General features: G+C 46.6%; 1 protein-coding gene across 12 annotated transcripts in view; it reads right to left on the reverse strand.

Moving 5' to 3' along the window:
• Positions 1-14,624, reverse strand: part of Strn-Mlck (Stretchin-Mlck) — a 31,118-nt gene extending 16,494 nt beyond the window's left edge. For 6 of the 12 annotated variants that reach the window (XR_010437730.1, XM_064695655.1, XM_064695654.1 and 3 more), the window contains exons 1-3: positions 7,924-14,624; positions 802-1,518; positions 2-748 (exon numbers count right to left, since the gene is read on the reverse strand). Coding sequence is in view for 10 of the 12 variants with exons in the window: in XM_064695655.1 (XP_064551725.1) it covers positions 2-748; positions 802-1,518; positions 7,924-14,620 (8,161 nt within the window). In the remaining 2 variants the exon portion in view is untranslated. Of the gene's footprint in view, position 1; positions 749-801; positions 1,519-1,720; positions 3,344-3,574; positions 4,331-4,554; positions 5,338-5,407; positions 7,291-7,923 lie in introns of those variants that run through there. The other 6 variants (XR_010437731.1, XM_064695659.1, XM_064695657.1 and 3 more) reach the window with 6 other exon arrangements.
• Positions 14,625-14,671: the final 47 nt, after the last annotated feature.

Below are 14,671 nucleotides of genomic sequence, written 5' to 3' on the forward strand. Positions count from 1 at the left end.
CCTCGAATTGGCTGCGCAAAAGTACTTGGCATGGACGCTTCCCGGAAATGCTTGTAGACGCGCAACTGCGCATGGGTTAGACTCTCGCCAAAGTCATTGATGGCCGAGCATGTATAATTGCCGCTGTCATCTGAAACCGCGGCGTAGATCTCCAGCGATGCCTCGCCATTGTGATAGAGCGTCTGATAGCGCGTATCCCTTGGCAATGGCTTGTGGTTCTTTAACCATTCAATGTGCGTGTTCTCATCGCCCGAAACTGTGCAGAGCAGTCGCACATTGCCGCCCTCCGATATGGTGCGATCGTGCAGATAGCTGTGGAACATGGGCTTAGTCTGCGCAACGCTGCGCAGGATGCGATTCCCAGTCCGTTGCAGGCCAGCATTGCCGTTCACATAGGACTCATCCGTCAGCTCCCTCGGCTGTGACACCGACTGCGACAGCGACTGCGACTTTGACTGGGAGAGCGAAACATTTTCGTGATCGCAGGCAATGAGACGTTTCAGGTCGGCTGCCCGTATGCTGGTGCTGATCGAGTCAATGTAATCCTCGTGCTCGGCATAGCAGGCAAAGATGCCGCAGTCCGAGGATATGGGATTACGTATGATCAGCTTACGCTCGCCGCCCGGCTCATCGACAATCTTATAGCGATTGTTGCAGATCGTGTGATCGTCGCGCATCCAGCTGACATTGGGACGGCCGTGCACCTGACAGCTGAGCACAATCTCGTTGCGCTGTGCATCAAAGGACTCTGCAAGCGAGTTAATTAGTTAACAAAGTTAAATAAATTCCTATTCAACTTACTTTTAATGCCCTCCAAAAAGCTTTGCGGCAGCTGGCCGCTCGTCTCGTCCAGCACCGTCAGCTGGCCAGCGCTCTCCACGGTCTGCCTGCTGTTCTTGACCAAGCATCTGTAGTTTCCGCTGTCCTCGGCACGGGCATCGTAGATTTCCAGGCTGATGGCACCGTTGATATTGTAGATTTTGTGGCGCGCGTCCTTTGTGATGCGCTCGTCGTTCCTTAGCCAGTGCACATCCTCGATGAAGCCAGTAACATAACAAATCAGCTGGGCCTTGTTGCCGCTGCTGATCGTCATGGTCTTGAGGCTCGTTTCCAGATTGAGGCGCAGCTTGGCCTCGCGCGCCTTGGCTTTGGCTGCCGCTGCTGTATTCTCACCCAATGCGATCTGACTGGACTCTGGTCTCTTCAGATCTTGTGAGCTCTGATCTGTGGCTTTCTTGTCGACTGCACGCTCCCTCACATAATCTGAGGCTTGGACAAACTTGCTGATCTTCATCTGACCATTCTCGCTCTCTGCGTAGCAGGTGTACAGCCCGGTATCCGCGCTGCCAAAGGATGTGATAATCAGCTGCTTGATGCCATCGCTCTGCTCCGCGTACTCGTACTTGGCTGTCTCGAGGGGCAGCAGGGTATTGTCCCGCTGCCAGTAGATGTGCGGCTTGGGGCTGCCCGAGACCTTGCACTCGAGTACAAGTCGATTGTCTTGGGAATGATATGCATCTGGAAGGTGTTGACACGAAAAGACAGAGCACAAACATAATAAGACAAGCACGACCTAAACATGGGATCGAGATTAGTGCTTATAACTACATAACTACTTAACACATGGAAACTAACAGCATACCTTAACATTCACTTGGACGCACTGGACACTGGGTGCCATATTTAAGTACAACTAGTTAGCTAGATCGCGGATGCCTACCTTTGATGCCCACCGTGAAGGTGGGTGGGACTATCTCAACTTGACCCGTGCTGTAAACGAACAGGTTGCAAGTGCTAACAATTTCATTTTCGGATCCTCTTACTCTCAACGTATATTCGCCGGCATCCTCTTCCGTAACGCCGACCAGATTGAGCCAGGCGATGCCATCCTGCATGGACATTTTGCTCTTGGCCCCGAAGGTAATTGGCTGATCGCCATGGAACCACTTGGCCGTTGGCTCCGGTCCATCGATATTGACCATCCATTTGACATTGGCGCCCGACTTGACCGTGCGATTGGACAGGTAGTTGCGGAAATAGAGACGCTTCTTAAGATCTGGTGGCGGTGGAACCTCGCGTCTGGAGCTTGTCTGCTCCTCATCATCTTTCTTGGGCTTGCGTACTCTCTTCTCCGTGCCTTCCCCTTCAACTGCTTCACCCTCAGCAGCTGGTTCTTCCTCCTCACCAGCCGGTATGGGTGGTGGTCGTCCCTCTCTAGGTGGCGACATGGGACGCACCCGAACGCGTGGCTCTACGGTAACCATATGCACGATCTCCGTTTGACCTTCGCGATTCTCGGCCTGGCAAACGTATTTGCCGCTGTCGGCGACCTTTGGATGACTAATGAACAGTTCACAGGTGCCGTCATCGTGATCCACCTGATGGTATTTTTCGTTGTTCTCGATCTTCACACTATCCTTGTACCATGACACTGAGGGCGTCGGCAGACCGCGCACATGTACGTCCAGCTGGAGTTCGTTGATCTTGCCGTGCAGCGTTTCCCTTATGTTGCGCGTGAACGTTGGTGGCACATCTCCCGTGCCCGGATCTGCGAAGACCTCTAGCCTGCAGGAGGTCGACGCCTCACCGGTTTCATCGCGTCCCCAGCACTTGTACTCGCCGTTGTCCTCCTCGGTGGCGCTAGTGATCTCCAAAAGGCAGAGGCCTTCGCTGTAGCGTCCTCGAATCTTGGGTCCATTTTGCAGTGGCTCTTCGTTCTTGAACCATTTAACCTGCGGCTCTTTGGCCTCCAGGAAGCAAGAGATTTTCACCTTGGAACCCTCAGCCACAACACGATCCCTCATCGTGGTGGTAAAGTGTATGCCAATGTTCTTCTCGCGCCGCTTGCTGGACATACTAGCCGTATCGGAGGCATAGTCCGTAGCCGAAGATACACCTTCCTCTTCGGCGTCATCCTTCTTGCGGCCACGACGCTTGCCTTTGCCCTCCTCTCCCTCAGCTCCTTCAGCTCCTGCGTCGGCGGCCGATGGAGCCGGCTTTACAGCTGGCTTCTCTACCTCTTTGGGCCGCAGCAGGCTCTTGTCTGCATGGAACACACCGTGAATGTTGTCCGCAATGTGCGAGGCCTTGCCCTCGAAGAGCACATAATGCGAACTTTCCATTTTGCCAGCACGACTCTCCGCCTTGATCACATATTTGCCCGAATCCTTGCTATCCGGCCGATCAATGATGAGCTCACAAGTGCCATCCTGATGTTCAATTATCTGATAGCGGCCGCCGCTTTGAACCTCAATGCTGTCCTTGAACCACTGCACCTGAGGTGTGGGCTGACCGCGCACAGCTGTCTCCAGTATAAGTTCATTCGAGGTCAGATGATAGGTCTCTGGAGGAGTTGGATGTAGGTAAACGATTTTTAATAGTCGGTTGTTACATAAACATGCAACACACACAGAAACCCAAGAACAACACAAACACCGCCAAAGGCATTGCATAATCCCGACAAACAATTGCATTGCACAATCGTCTATAGCTTTGATCTATTCATAGATCTGATCAGACATCTGCCATCGGCGTATAGACGAAATAGACAAAACAAGTTGCGTTTCGCTCTTACCTTTCAGAGAGCGTATAAAAACGGGCTGCACATCGGTGTTGACCTTCGGCTGATAGACGTGCAACATCGCCGACGTGGTGATCTTGCAAAACTCATTCTGGGCTACTATTGTATAGGTGCCGGAGTCTTCGGGCTGGGCGCTTACGAATTCCAGCACAGCTAAGCCTTCGCGGTTCATGTTGCGTATACGAGGTCCGTACTGGACATTTTGGTCATCCTTTTGCCATTTGATGGTCGGCTCGGGTCCGCCAACAACAGCTTGCAGCTTGACCTTGGAGCCTTCGGCTACGTAGCGATTGGATAGGTTGACCGTGAAATAGAGCATTTGTTTGGGTGACGGATCGGGCAAGCGGCTGCGTCGTTCGTAGCCGCCTTCGCCGCCGGCCTCGGCTTCGTCATCTTTCTTGGGCAGTTTCTTCGGCTTGGACTTGCCACCACCTTCGGCGGCTGAATCCTCCTGCATGGCCGCCGATAATACACTAGAGCGGCGCGACGTGTGCGTGGTGTCGACAACAACCGTGTGGGTGGTCGACTGACTGCCCAATTTGTTCTGGGCGGTGCAAACGTAGACGCCGTTGTCATTCACAGTTGGCTTATTAACGATTAGCTCGCAGACGCCATCCAAGTGCTCGATTTGCACGACACGATCGTCGAGCACAACGGGTATCTGATCTTTCGTCCAAGAGATGACGGGACGGGGATTGCCGCGCACCTTCGTATCGATAATCAAATCATTTTGGGAGGAGTGATACACATCTATGAAGAAGCACAAACACTTCAATCAATTGTCTGAGCACCACAACTATTTTTGTACATGATCGACCTCAATCGAGATCTGTGATCGTTGGACAACAATCAGTTTCGAATTTTGGCTGATGATCGTGTTGGCGTTGCAACAAAAAAATGAAGAAGACAAAACCAACGCAACCGATGCAGATGAGAGACAGATACATTTACAGATACAGATACAATAAAAATACCTCGCATAGGCAGGGCAAAAATGGGCTCGGACTCGTCGCCATCAGCTTGTGCCGCATACACCTTAAAGTAGCATGAGGTCTCGATTTCGCTGAGATCGTTCTTGGCCACACACTTGTAGACGCCCGTATCGGCCGATGTGACTTTGTTGATCTGAATAATGGCCTTGCCCTCTTCGGACAGATTCTTGATGTTTTCGCTCATCACAAGCCATGTGTCATCCTTCATCCAGCGCGTATTTGGCTCTGGTCCAATGACCGTGGCAGCAAACTTCACGGTTGTGCCCTCCAGGGCCATACGGTCGCGCAGCTGGGTGGCAAACTGCAGCTTTTGCTTGGCCGGCACAAGTGGCTCGGGTGGTGCACGCGCCGCCTGGACACGCTGCTGCTCGGCCTCGACTTCGGCACGTTTCTGATCCGATTCGGCCATGGACTTGAGCGCGGCATCCATTTGCCCTTTGGCCTGCTTCAAGCTGTCCAGTTGGATCCTGTCGCGCGCATGGAATATGCCGGGCACATGATAGTGCAGATTCTTGGCCACCTCGACGGTTTGGTTGATATGTGCCTCGCCGATTGAATTGAAGGCCTTTAAGGTGTAGGTGCCGCTATCCTTGTTGCCGGGCTTGTAGATGAGCAGCTTGCAGACGCCGTGGGCCTCCTCGAGCATGGTGAACTTGTAGCTGGGCTTCACCTGGAAGGCGCCGCGCCACCAGGTAACAACCGGACGCGGTACACCGTGCACGTGACACTCAATGGTCAGCTCATCGTCGCGCATGTGATAGTATTCTAAAGAAGATATTGAGAGATCCTGAGTGAGTTATGCATTTGAAAGGGGGAATGCGGCCGGGACAAGTACCTTTGATATACTGTATAGAGGGAGGTTGGGGTTCATCCTTAAAAACTTCGTAAATAGTTACAATACACGATGATGTGACCTCGTCATTCTGATTCAGTATCTGGCACGAATACTCGCCAGAGTCCAGAATCGTAGTGCTCACTACCTCCAGCACCAAAATGTTGTTGTTGTTTATGATGCGATGATTGCCATCGCGCTCCAACTGCCTGCCGTCCTTGAACCATTTGACAGAGAGCTCGGGTCCATCGACGGCGCAGGCCAGACGCACGCTCTGGCCCGCCTCGACGGTGCGATCCGACAGGAAGTTAATAAACTTGGGCAGCCGAGCCTGTTCGCGTCGGCGTTGCCAATCGGCGTCGCGTTCCTTTTCGCTGGTCCGCTTGGCAATGCTGTATTTGCGCATCTGCTGCATGAATTCCTCGCCCTCGGTGGCGGCGATGCGCTGCCAGCGCTCCTCCTCGTGCGGATCGGGCCGTGTATATTCATCGGACGAATCGCTGCCGCGGCGTTTGGCGGCTTTCAGATCAGGGACTGCGTCTTCTTCGTTCTCCTCGTCCTGATCCTCATCCAATCGGTCAAGGTCCTCGTCTTCATTGTATTCACCGTCGGCAGCCATGGTGCTCTCGTCGCCTTCCTCAGGGATTTCGTCTTCATCTTCCTCGGCTTCTGCTTCAGCTTCGGCCTCCTCTAGAGCACGCTGCTCGGCTTCCAGCCGGTCCTGTTCCTCTTTTTCCTCCTTCAGACGCTTCTGACGCTCCTCGAATGTCTCGCCCTTGGGCTTGGCACGATTGGCGGCCTCCTCGGCTGCCTTGGCTGCTGCTTTGGCCTGTTCCTCCATTTGCAGTACCATCTTGCTCTTCTTTGGAGGCGGCTTGGGTCCAGCCGCTTGGGGTGGCTGGTCAAACATCTTCTTCGTAGCCTTTTGACCACCGCCCATCTCCAGTTTCAAGGTCAATTTTGGACTCGGAGATTTTTCCTTTTTGTCCTTCTTCTTGGGCGGAGCCTTCTTCTTGCCCTTTTTAACTGGCTCATCGTCATCAAAGTCTACACTATCCTCCCTATCGTCGCCACCAAAGTCTCCAAGATCTTCGGCACCGTCTTCGCCCAAGGGACTCGCCTCCTTGTCGATGGACTTACGAGCTGTGCGCGGCTTTCTGGCCTTCTTTTCCTTTTTCTTCGGCTTAACCTCTTCGATGATTTCCTCCTCCTCTTCAACCTCTTCATATTCCTCAACCACATAGATAACCTCAACGTTGGACACGTCCATTACGGCAGCCCGATCGATAACCGATAAATCGGACGTTATGTAACGCACGGGTTTCTGCACATCCACGGGCTCGGAAATATCCATGATCAGGGCACGATCGAAGACGGCGATGTTGCACGTGGTTTGGCTCTTGATGTCCCGACCCAGTTCGAATGGAGTTTTCTCTTTCTCCTCGCGTTTTAGGAATGGCGTTATGCTGCGCCATGTTGAGGGCGTGGCACTGCGACGTGTCATATACAAGGTGAACGGAGTCTGGCTACGGCCGTGTATGGGCGTGGCACTGCGTCCGCGTAAGCTGCCCGGAGTGGGCGACTTAAGCTTGCGTTTCTTTTGCGTTGGCACCTGCAGCGTTTCCTGCGCTGCTGGCGCCTCCGGTTCCGCGGATGCCCGTGGCTCGATATCGCCGTCCGTCTCGCCCATTTTGTTTAATTTCGGTTTATTATCTTTTCACAGGATAATCGGAAGGGAAATGAAAATTCGTTTGGGGAAAAAAACCGATAAGAATTATATCCGTACGAGTCGTATATGTATAAATGGATATTTATATATATACGATATATGTAACCCGCAACGGTTCGATCGAAAGAGTTTTTTTAATTTTGGGACGTCAGACGTCCGTTCGAGGCAAAAGAAGATTCACGACTGTCCGCAATGTGGTGAAAATATTCGAAAATGCATAACTTCTCGAATGTATCCTAATTGCCAATCGATTGTTATGCTAAAAAAACAATTTCACGAATTTCGGTATTGCCCGCCGTTTTTTATATACATATACATATATACACATATATATATGTGTAGACTTATTTATATAGTTGCAACACAATTGTTGCCAAAAAAATAAATCATTCGAAATAAATCTATTTAAATGCTATAGACTTTTAATTAATGCAGGCAGCAAATTCAATTATATAAAAGTCATTCGAAATTCGATTGAACTATTTTTAGCGGCGTCTACTAAACTTAAAAATAATATGAAAAAAAAAATGCAACTATAAATGATCTTTAGCTTATCATAAGTCGAAAGTGTGAAGCGATTAGCACAAGTCTAAAATGCAGATACTTAGCCAAGGAAAACTTACATACTTAGGCATTAAATGATATAGTATATGTAGCTTATGTATTTATTTCCTATTTACTATTGGTGCCTAATGTCCAATTGTACTGATTCATTTGCGAATTTGACGTTAATTGAATTTACATTTGGGGCACTAATTCAGTGGGCTGCATAGGTAAAACAGGCACTTACCTCGTATGTTGCGTGTAAATATTGGCGGTGTGCCAAATTTGGTTGAAGGTGCTTCGTATATTGTCACAAGACAGCTCGTTTCCACCTCTCCATTTCGATTGGACGCTATGCATCGATATATGCCAGAATCATTCATTTCTGTCGATTTGATTTCAAGGCAGGACAGACCATCGTTCAGGGTTATTTTGTGCTTGGCATCGTTCGCAATGGGACTATTTTGCTTGAACCACATCACTCTCATCTCGTGACCAGATAAGCCGCATGTCAACTTGAGATCACTTCCCGTTGCCGAATTACGATTTGTCAGCATTAGATCGACTGTCGGCTTACGCTTAGCGCTGCGGGTTTCCTTTCTTTCCCTATACTCAGACTCCAAGGACTTGTACGTTTTCGCTTCCAAACTAGTGGAGTCTTCCGCCTTAACAGTATCCGTTTCAGATTCATGTCGTTTGCTCTCGCTTTTATCTACTACATCAACCATCTCATCTAAGCTCTGTGATAATTTATCCAGCTGCTGCTGTTTTGTATTCAGTTGCTGCTCTTCTTTTTGAGAGTTGGCTACAGATTCCTTTACTTTAAGCTTCTTACTCTCAGGAACCTTTTCTTCGGAAACCTTCTCCGCTGCGACTTCAGATGCTTCTCCCTTTTGGGCTTTCTTTTCAGCATCCCTTTTGGTTTGTTTCTCCTGTTTGGTATTCAGTTTCTGATCTTCCATTAATTGTTGTTCTAGTACCTTTGCCTTTTGGGCTTCACTTTCAGATTCCCCTACTTCAAGTTTCTTACTCTCAGGAACCTTTTCTTCGCAAACCTTCTCTGCAACGACTTCAGATGCTTCTCCCTTCTGGGCTTTCTTCTCAGCATCCTTTTTGGTTTGTTTCTTCTGTTTGGTATCTAGTTTATCCTCTTCAATTAATTGTTGTTCTAGTACCTTTGCCTTTTGTGCTTCAGTTTCAGGTTCTCCTACTTCAAGTTTCTTACTCTCAGGAACCTTTTCTTCGCAAACCTTCTCTGCAACGACTTCAGATGCTTCTCCCTTCTGGGCTTTCTTCTCAGCATCCTTTTTGGTTTGTTTCTCCTGTTTGGTATTCAGTTTCTGATCTTCAATTAATTGTTGTTCTAGTACCTTCGCCTTTTGGGCATCACTTTCAGATTCCACTATTTCAGGCTTTTGACTTTCAGGAACCTTTTCTTCGGAAACCTTCTCAGCAACAACTTCAGATACTTCTCCCTTTTGGGCTTCCTTTTCAGCATCCTTCTCGGATTGTTTCTTCTGTTTGCTTTCCAGTTTCTGCTCTTCAATTAATTGTTGTTCTAGTACCTTTGCCTTTTGGGCTTCAACTTCAGATTCCCCTATTTTAGGCTTCTTAATCTCAGGAACTTTTTCTTCGGAAACCTTCTCTGCAACGACTTCAGATGCTTCTCCCTTTTGGGCTTTCTTTTCAGCATCCTTTTTGGTTTGTTTCTTCTGTTTGGTATCCAGTTTTTGCTCTTCAATTAATTGTTGTTCTAGTACCTTTGCCTTTTGGGCTTCACTTTCAGATTCCCCTATTTCAGGCTTCTGACTCTCAGGAACCTTTTCTTCGGAAACCTTCTCTGCAACAACTTCAGATACTTCTCCCTTTTGGGCTTTCTTTTCAGCATCCCTTTTGGATTGTTTCTTCTGTTTTGTTTCCAGTTTCTGCTCTTCAGTTAATTGCTGTTCTACTACCTTTGCCTTTTGGGCTTCACTTTCAGATTCCCCTACTTCAAGCTTCTTGATCTCAGGAACCTTTTCTTCGGAAACATTCTCTGCAACGACTTCAGATGCTTCTCCCTTCTGGGCTTTCTTCTCAGCATCCTTCTCGGATTGTTTCTTCTGTTTGGTTTCCAGTTTCTGCTCTTCAATTAATTGTTGTTCTAGTACCTTCGCCTTTTGGGCTTCAACTTCAGATTCCCCTGTTTCAGGCTTTTGACTCTCAGGAACCTTTTCTTTGGAAACCTTCTCTGCAACGACTTCAGATGCTTCTCCCTTCTGGGCTTTCTTCTCAGCATCCTTCTCGGATTGTTTCTTCTGTTTGGTTTCCAGTTTCTGCTCTTCAATTAATTTTTGTTCTAGTACCTTCGCCTTTTGGGCTTCAACTTCAGATTCCCCTATTTCAGGCTTCTGACTCTCAGGAACCTTTTCTTCGGAAACCTTCTCTGCAACGACTTCAGATGCTTCTCCCTTTTGGGCTCTCTTTTCAGCATCCCTTTTGGTTTGTTTCTCCTGTTTGGTATTCAGTTTCTGATCTTCAATTAATTGTTGTTCTAGTACCTTTGCCTTTTGGGCTTCACTTTCAGATTCCCCTACTTCAAGTTTCTTACTCTCAGGAACCTTTTCTTCGCAAACCTTCTCTGCAACGACTTCAGATGCTTCTCCCTTTTGAGCTTTCTGCTCAGCATCCTTCTCGGCTTGTTTCTTCTGTTTGGTATCTAGTTTATCCTCTTCAATTAATTGTTGTTCTATTACCTTTGCCTTTTGTGCTTCAGTTTCAGATTCCCCCACTTCAAGTTTCTTACTCGCAGGAACCTTTTCTTCGGAAACCTTCTCTGCAACGACTTCAGATGCTTCTCCCTTCTGGGCTTTCTTTTCAGCATCCTTCTCGGATTGTTTCTTCTGTTTGGTTCCCAGTTTCTGCTCTTCAATTAATTGTTGTTCTAGTACCTTCGCCTTTTGGGCTTCAACTTCAGATTCCCCTATTTCAGGCTTCTGACTCTCTGGAACTTTTTCTTCGGAAACCTTCTCTGCAACAACTTCAGATGCTTCTCCCTTTTGAGCTTTCTGCTCAGCATCCTTCTCGGCTTGTTTCTTCTGTTTGGTAACCAGTTTGTGCTCTTCAATCAATTGTTGTTCTAGTACCTTTGTTTTTTGGGCTTCACTTTCAGATTCCCCTACTTCAAGCTTCTTACTCTCAGGAACCTCTTCTTTGGAAACCTTCTCTGCAACGACTTCAGATGCTTCTCCCTTCTTGGCTTTCTTCTCAGCATCCTTCTCGGATGGTTTCTTCTGTGTGGTTTCCAGTTTCTGCTCTTCAATTAATTGTTGTTCTAGTACCTTTGCCTTTTGGGCTTCAACTTCAGATTCCCCTATTTCAGGCTTTTGACTCTCAGGAACCTTTTCTTCGGAAACCTTCTCAGCAACAAGTTCAGATACTTCTCCCTTTTGGGCTTTCTTTTCAGCATCCTTCTCAGATTGTTTCTCCTGTTTGGTTTCCAGTTTCTGCTCTTCAATTAATTGTTGTTCTAGTACCTTTGCCTTTTGGGCTTCAACTTCAGATTCCCCTATTTCAGGCTTCTGACTCTCAGGAACCTTTTCTTCGGAAACCATCTCAACAACAACTTCAGATGCTTCTCCCTTCTGGGCTTTCTTCTCAGCATCCTTTTTGGTTTGTTTCTTCTGTTTGGTATCTAGTTTTTGCTCTTCAATTAATTGTTGTTCTAGTAACTTTGCCTGTTGGGCTTCACTTTCAGATTCCCCTATTTCAGGCTTCTGACTCTCAGGAACCTCTTCTTCGGAAACCTTCTCTGCAACGACTTCAGATGCTTCTCCCTTTTGGGCTTTCGCTTCAGCATCCTTCTCGGATTGTTTCTTCTTTTTGGTTTCCAGTTTCTGCTCTTCAGTTAATTGTTGTTCTAGTACCTTTGCCTTTGGTGCTTCACTTTCGGATGCCCTTACTTCAAGCTTCTTACTCTCAGGAGCCTTTTCCTCATAAACTTTCTCAGCAACGACTTCAGATGCTTCTCCCTTCTGGGCGCTCTTCTCAGCATCCTTTTTAGTTTGTTTTTTCTGTTTGGTATCCAGTTTCTGCTCTTCAATTAATTGTTGTTCTAGTAACTTCGCCTTTTGGGCTTCACCCTTAGATTCCCCTATTTCCGGCTTCTTACTCTCAGGAACTTTTTCTTCGGAAACCTTTTCAGCAACAACTTTAGATTCTTCTCCCTTTTGGGCTTTCTTTTCAGCATCCTTCTCAGATTGTTTCTTCTGTTCGGTTTCCAGTTTCTGCTCTTCAATTAATTGTTGTTCTAGTACCTTTGCCTTTTGGGCTTCAACTTCAGATTCCCCTATTTCAGGCTTCTGACTCTCAGGAACCTTTTCTTCGGAAACCATCTCAACAACAACTTCAGATGCTTCTCCCTTCTGGGCTTTCTTCTCAGCATCCTTTTTGGTTTGTTTCTTCTGTTTGGTATCTAGTTTTTGCTCTTCAATTAATTGTTGTTCTAGTAACTTTGCCTGTTGGGCTTCACTTTCAGATTCCCCTATTTCAGGCTTCTGACTCTCAGGAACCTCTTCTTCGGAAACCTTCTCTGCAACGACTTCAGATGCTTCTCCCTTTTGGGCTTTCGCTTCAGCTTCCTTCTCGGATTGTTTCTTCTTTTTGGTTTCCAGTTTCTGCTCTTCAATTAATTGTTGTTCTAGTACCTTTGCCTTTTGTGCTTCACTTTCGGATTCCCTTACTTCAAGCTTCTTACTCTCAGGAGCCTTTCCTTCGGAAACCTTCTCTGCAACGACTTCAGATGCTTCTCCCTTCTGGGCGCTCTTCTCGGCATCCTTTTTGGTTTGTTTCTTCTGTTTGGTATCCAGTTTCTGCTCTTCAATTAATTGTTGTTCTAGTAACTTCGCCTTTTGGGCTTCACCCTTAGATTCCCCTATTTCCGGCTTCTTACTCTCAGGAACCTTTTCTTCGGAAACCTTTTCAGCAACAACTTCAGATTCTTCTCCCTTCTGAGTTTTCTCTTCAGCTTCTTTTTCAACCTTTTCTGCGTCCAGTTTATTCTTTTCAGTTAATTGGTGCTCTTCAATGCGCTTTTCTTCAATCTGGTCTTTGTTGAGCTGTTGTAGCTTTTCGCAAACATTCAGTATGTTTTTTGTAATGGTTTGAATTTTTCCTTCAATTGTTGCTGTTTGCAGCTGTCCCTGTTTTTGCTCAATATAGTCATATTCTGATAGAAGAACCGTTTTCGTATCCTCAATTAGGGGCTTTAATAGAACAGTTTTGTCATCCAAAAGGTCATCAAGTATTACAAATATATCCATTAGGTTTTGTTGCAGATGAACCATCTTTTCAGAAGACTTTTCAATTTGCAGCTTAGACCTGATGTTCTCCGAAATATTTTCGATGTTTCCAAGCTTCGGCACTATCAACGATGATTTTGTACCCACTTCCGTATCGCCAATAAGTCGGACAGCAGCTTTGGTTAAAATGATATTAGTCTTAATTTCCTTTAAACAACAATTTATTATATCCTCCGAAGCAGCTGGAGAGGCCTCAAGAAGTAATTCGATAAATGCTTCCACCATTTCTTTTTCATTTTGTTTTTCAGGTGATTTACCATCGTAGGTATGAACAATGTGTTCTCGAAGCTTAAATATACATTTAGAAACCTTTTCATAGTCTTCTAGATTTTCGATTATATCGTTACTTTCCGTAACAATCAATTGCAAGCCTTCGTTGGAAATTTGAGATTCAGAAGCTTTAACAATATCTAAGAGTTTGATTTGCAAATTCTGTTTAATCACTTCCTGTTCATCCTCAGAAACTTTCTCACCAACGACTTCAGATACTTCTCCCTTCTGGGCTTTCTTTTCAGCATCCTTCTCAGATTGTTTCTTCTGTTTTGTATCCAGTTTCTGCTCTTCAATTAATTGTTGTTCTAGTACCTTTGCCTTTTGGGCTTCACTTTCAGATTCCCTTACTTCAAGCTTCTTGCTCTCAGGAACCTTTTCTTGGGAAAACTTCTCTGCAACGACTTCAGATGCTTCTCCCTTCTGGGCTTTCTTCTCAGCATCCTTCTCGGCTTGTTTCTTCTGATTGGTATCCAGTTTTTGCTCTTCAATTACTTGTTGTTCTAGTACCTTCGCCTTTTGGGCTTCACTTTCAGATTCCCTTACTTCAAGCTTCTTACTCTCAAGAACCTTTTCTTCGGAAACCTTCTCTGCAAGGACTTCAGATATTTCTCCCTTCTGGGCTACCTTTTCAGCATCCTTCTCGGCTTGTTTCTTCCGTTTGATGTCAAGCGTCTGCTCTTCAATTAATTGTTGTTCTAGTACCTTTGCCTTTTGGGCTTCACTTTCAGATTCCCTTACTTCAAGCTTCTTGCTCTCAGGAACCTTTTCTTGGGAAACCTTCTCTGCAACGACTTCAGATGCTTCTCCCTTCTGGGCTTTCTTCTCAGCATCCTTCTCGGCTTGTTTCTTCTGATTGGTATCCAGTTTTTGCTCTTCAATTACTTGTTGTTCTAGTACCTTCGCCTTTTGGGCGTCCCTTTCAGATTCACATACCTCAAGCTTTTTACTCTCAGGAACCTGTTCTTCGGAAACCTTGTCTGCAAGGACTTCATATACTTCTCCCTTCTGGGATTTCGCTTCAGCATCCTTCTCAGCCTGCTTCTTCTGTTTGGTATCCAGTTTCTGCTCTTCAATTAATTGTTGTTCAAGTACGTTCGCCTTTTGGCTTCCACTTTCAGATTCCTTTACTTCAAGCTTTTTACTCTCAGGAACCTTTTCCTCAGAAACTTTCTCAGCAGCAACTTCAGATACTTCTCCCTTCTGGGCTTTCGCTTCAGCATCCTTCTCAGCCTGCTTCTTCTGTTTGGTATCCAGTTTCTGCTCTTCAATTAATTGTTGTTCCAGTATCTTCGCCTTTTGGTCTTCACTTTCATATTCCCCTACTTCAAGCATCTTACTCTCAGGAACCTGTTCTTCGGAAACCTTCTCTGCAACAACTTCAGA

The sequence above is a fragment of the Drosophila montana genome, unplaced genomic scaffold (assembly GCF_035044405.1).
Source record: "Drosophila montana isolate Dmon_TW-CO22-7 unplaced genomic scaffold, ASM3504440v1 contig_3833_1, whole genome shotgun sequence".
Lineage (NCBI taxonomy): Eukaryota > Metazoa > Arthropoda > Insecta > Diptera > Drosophilidae > Drosophila > Drosophila montana.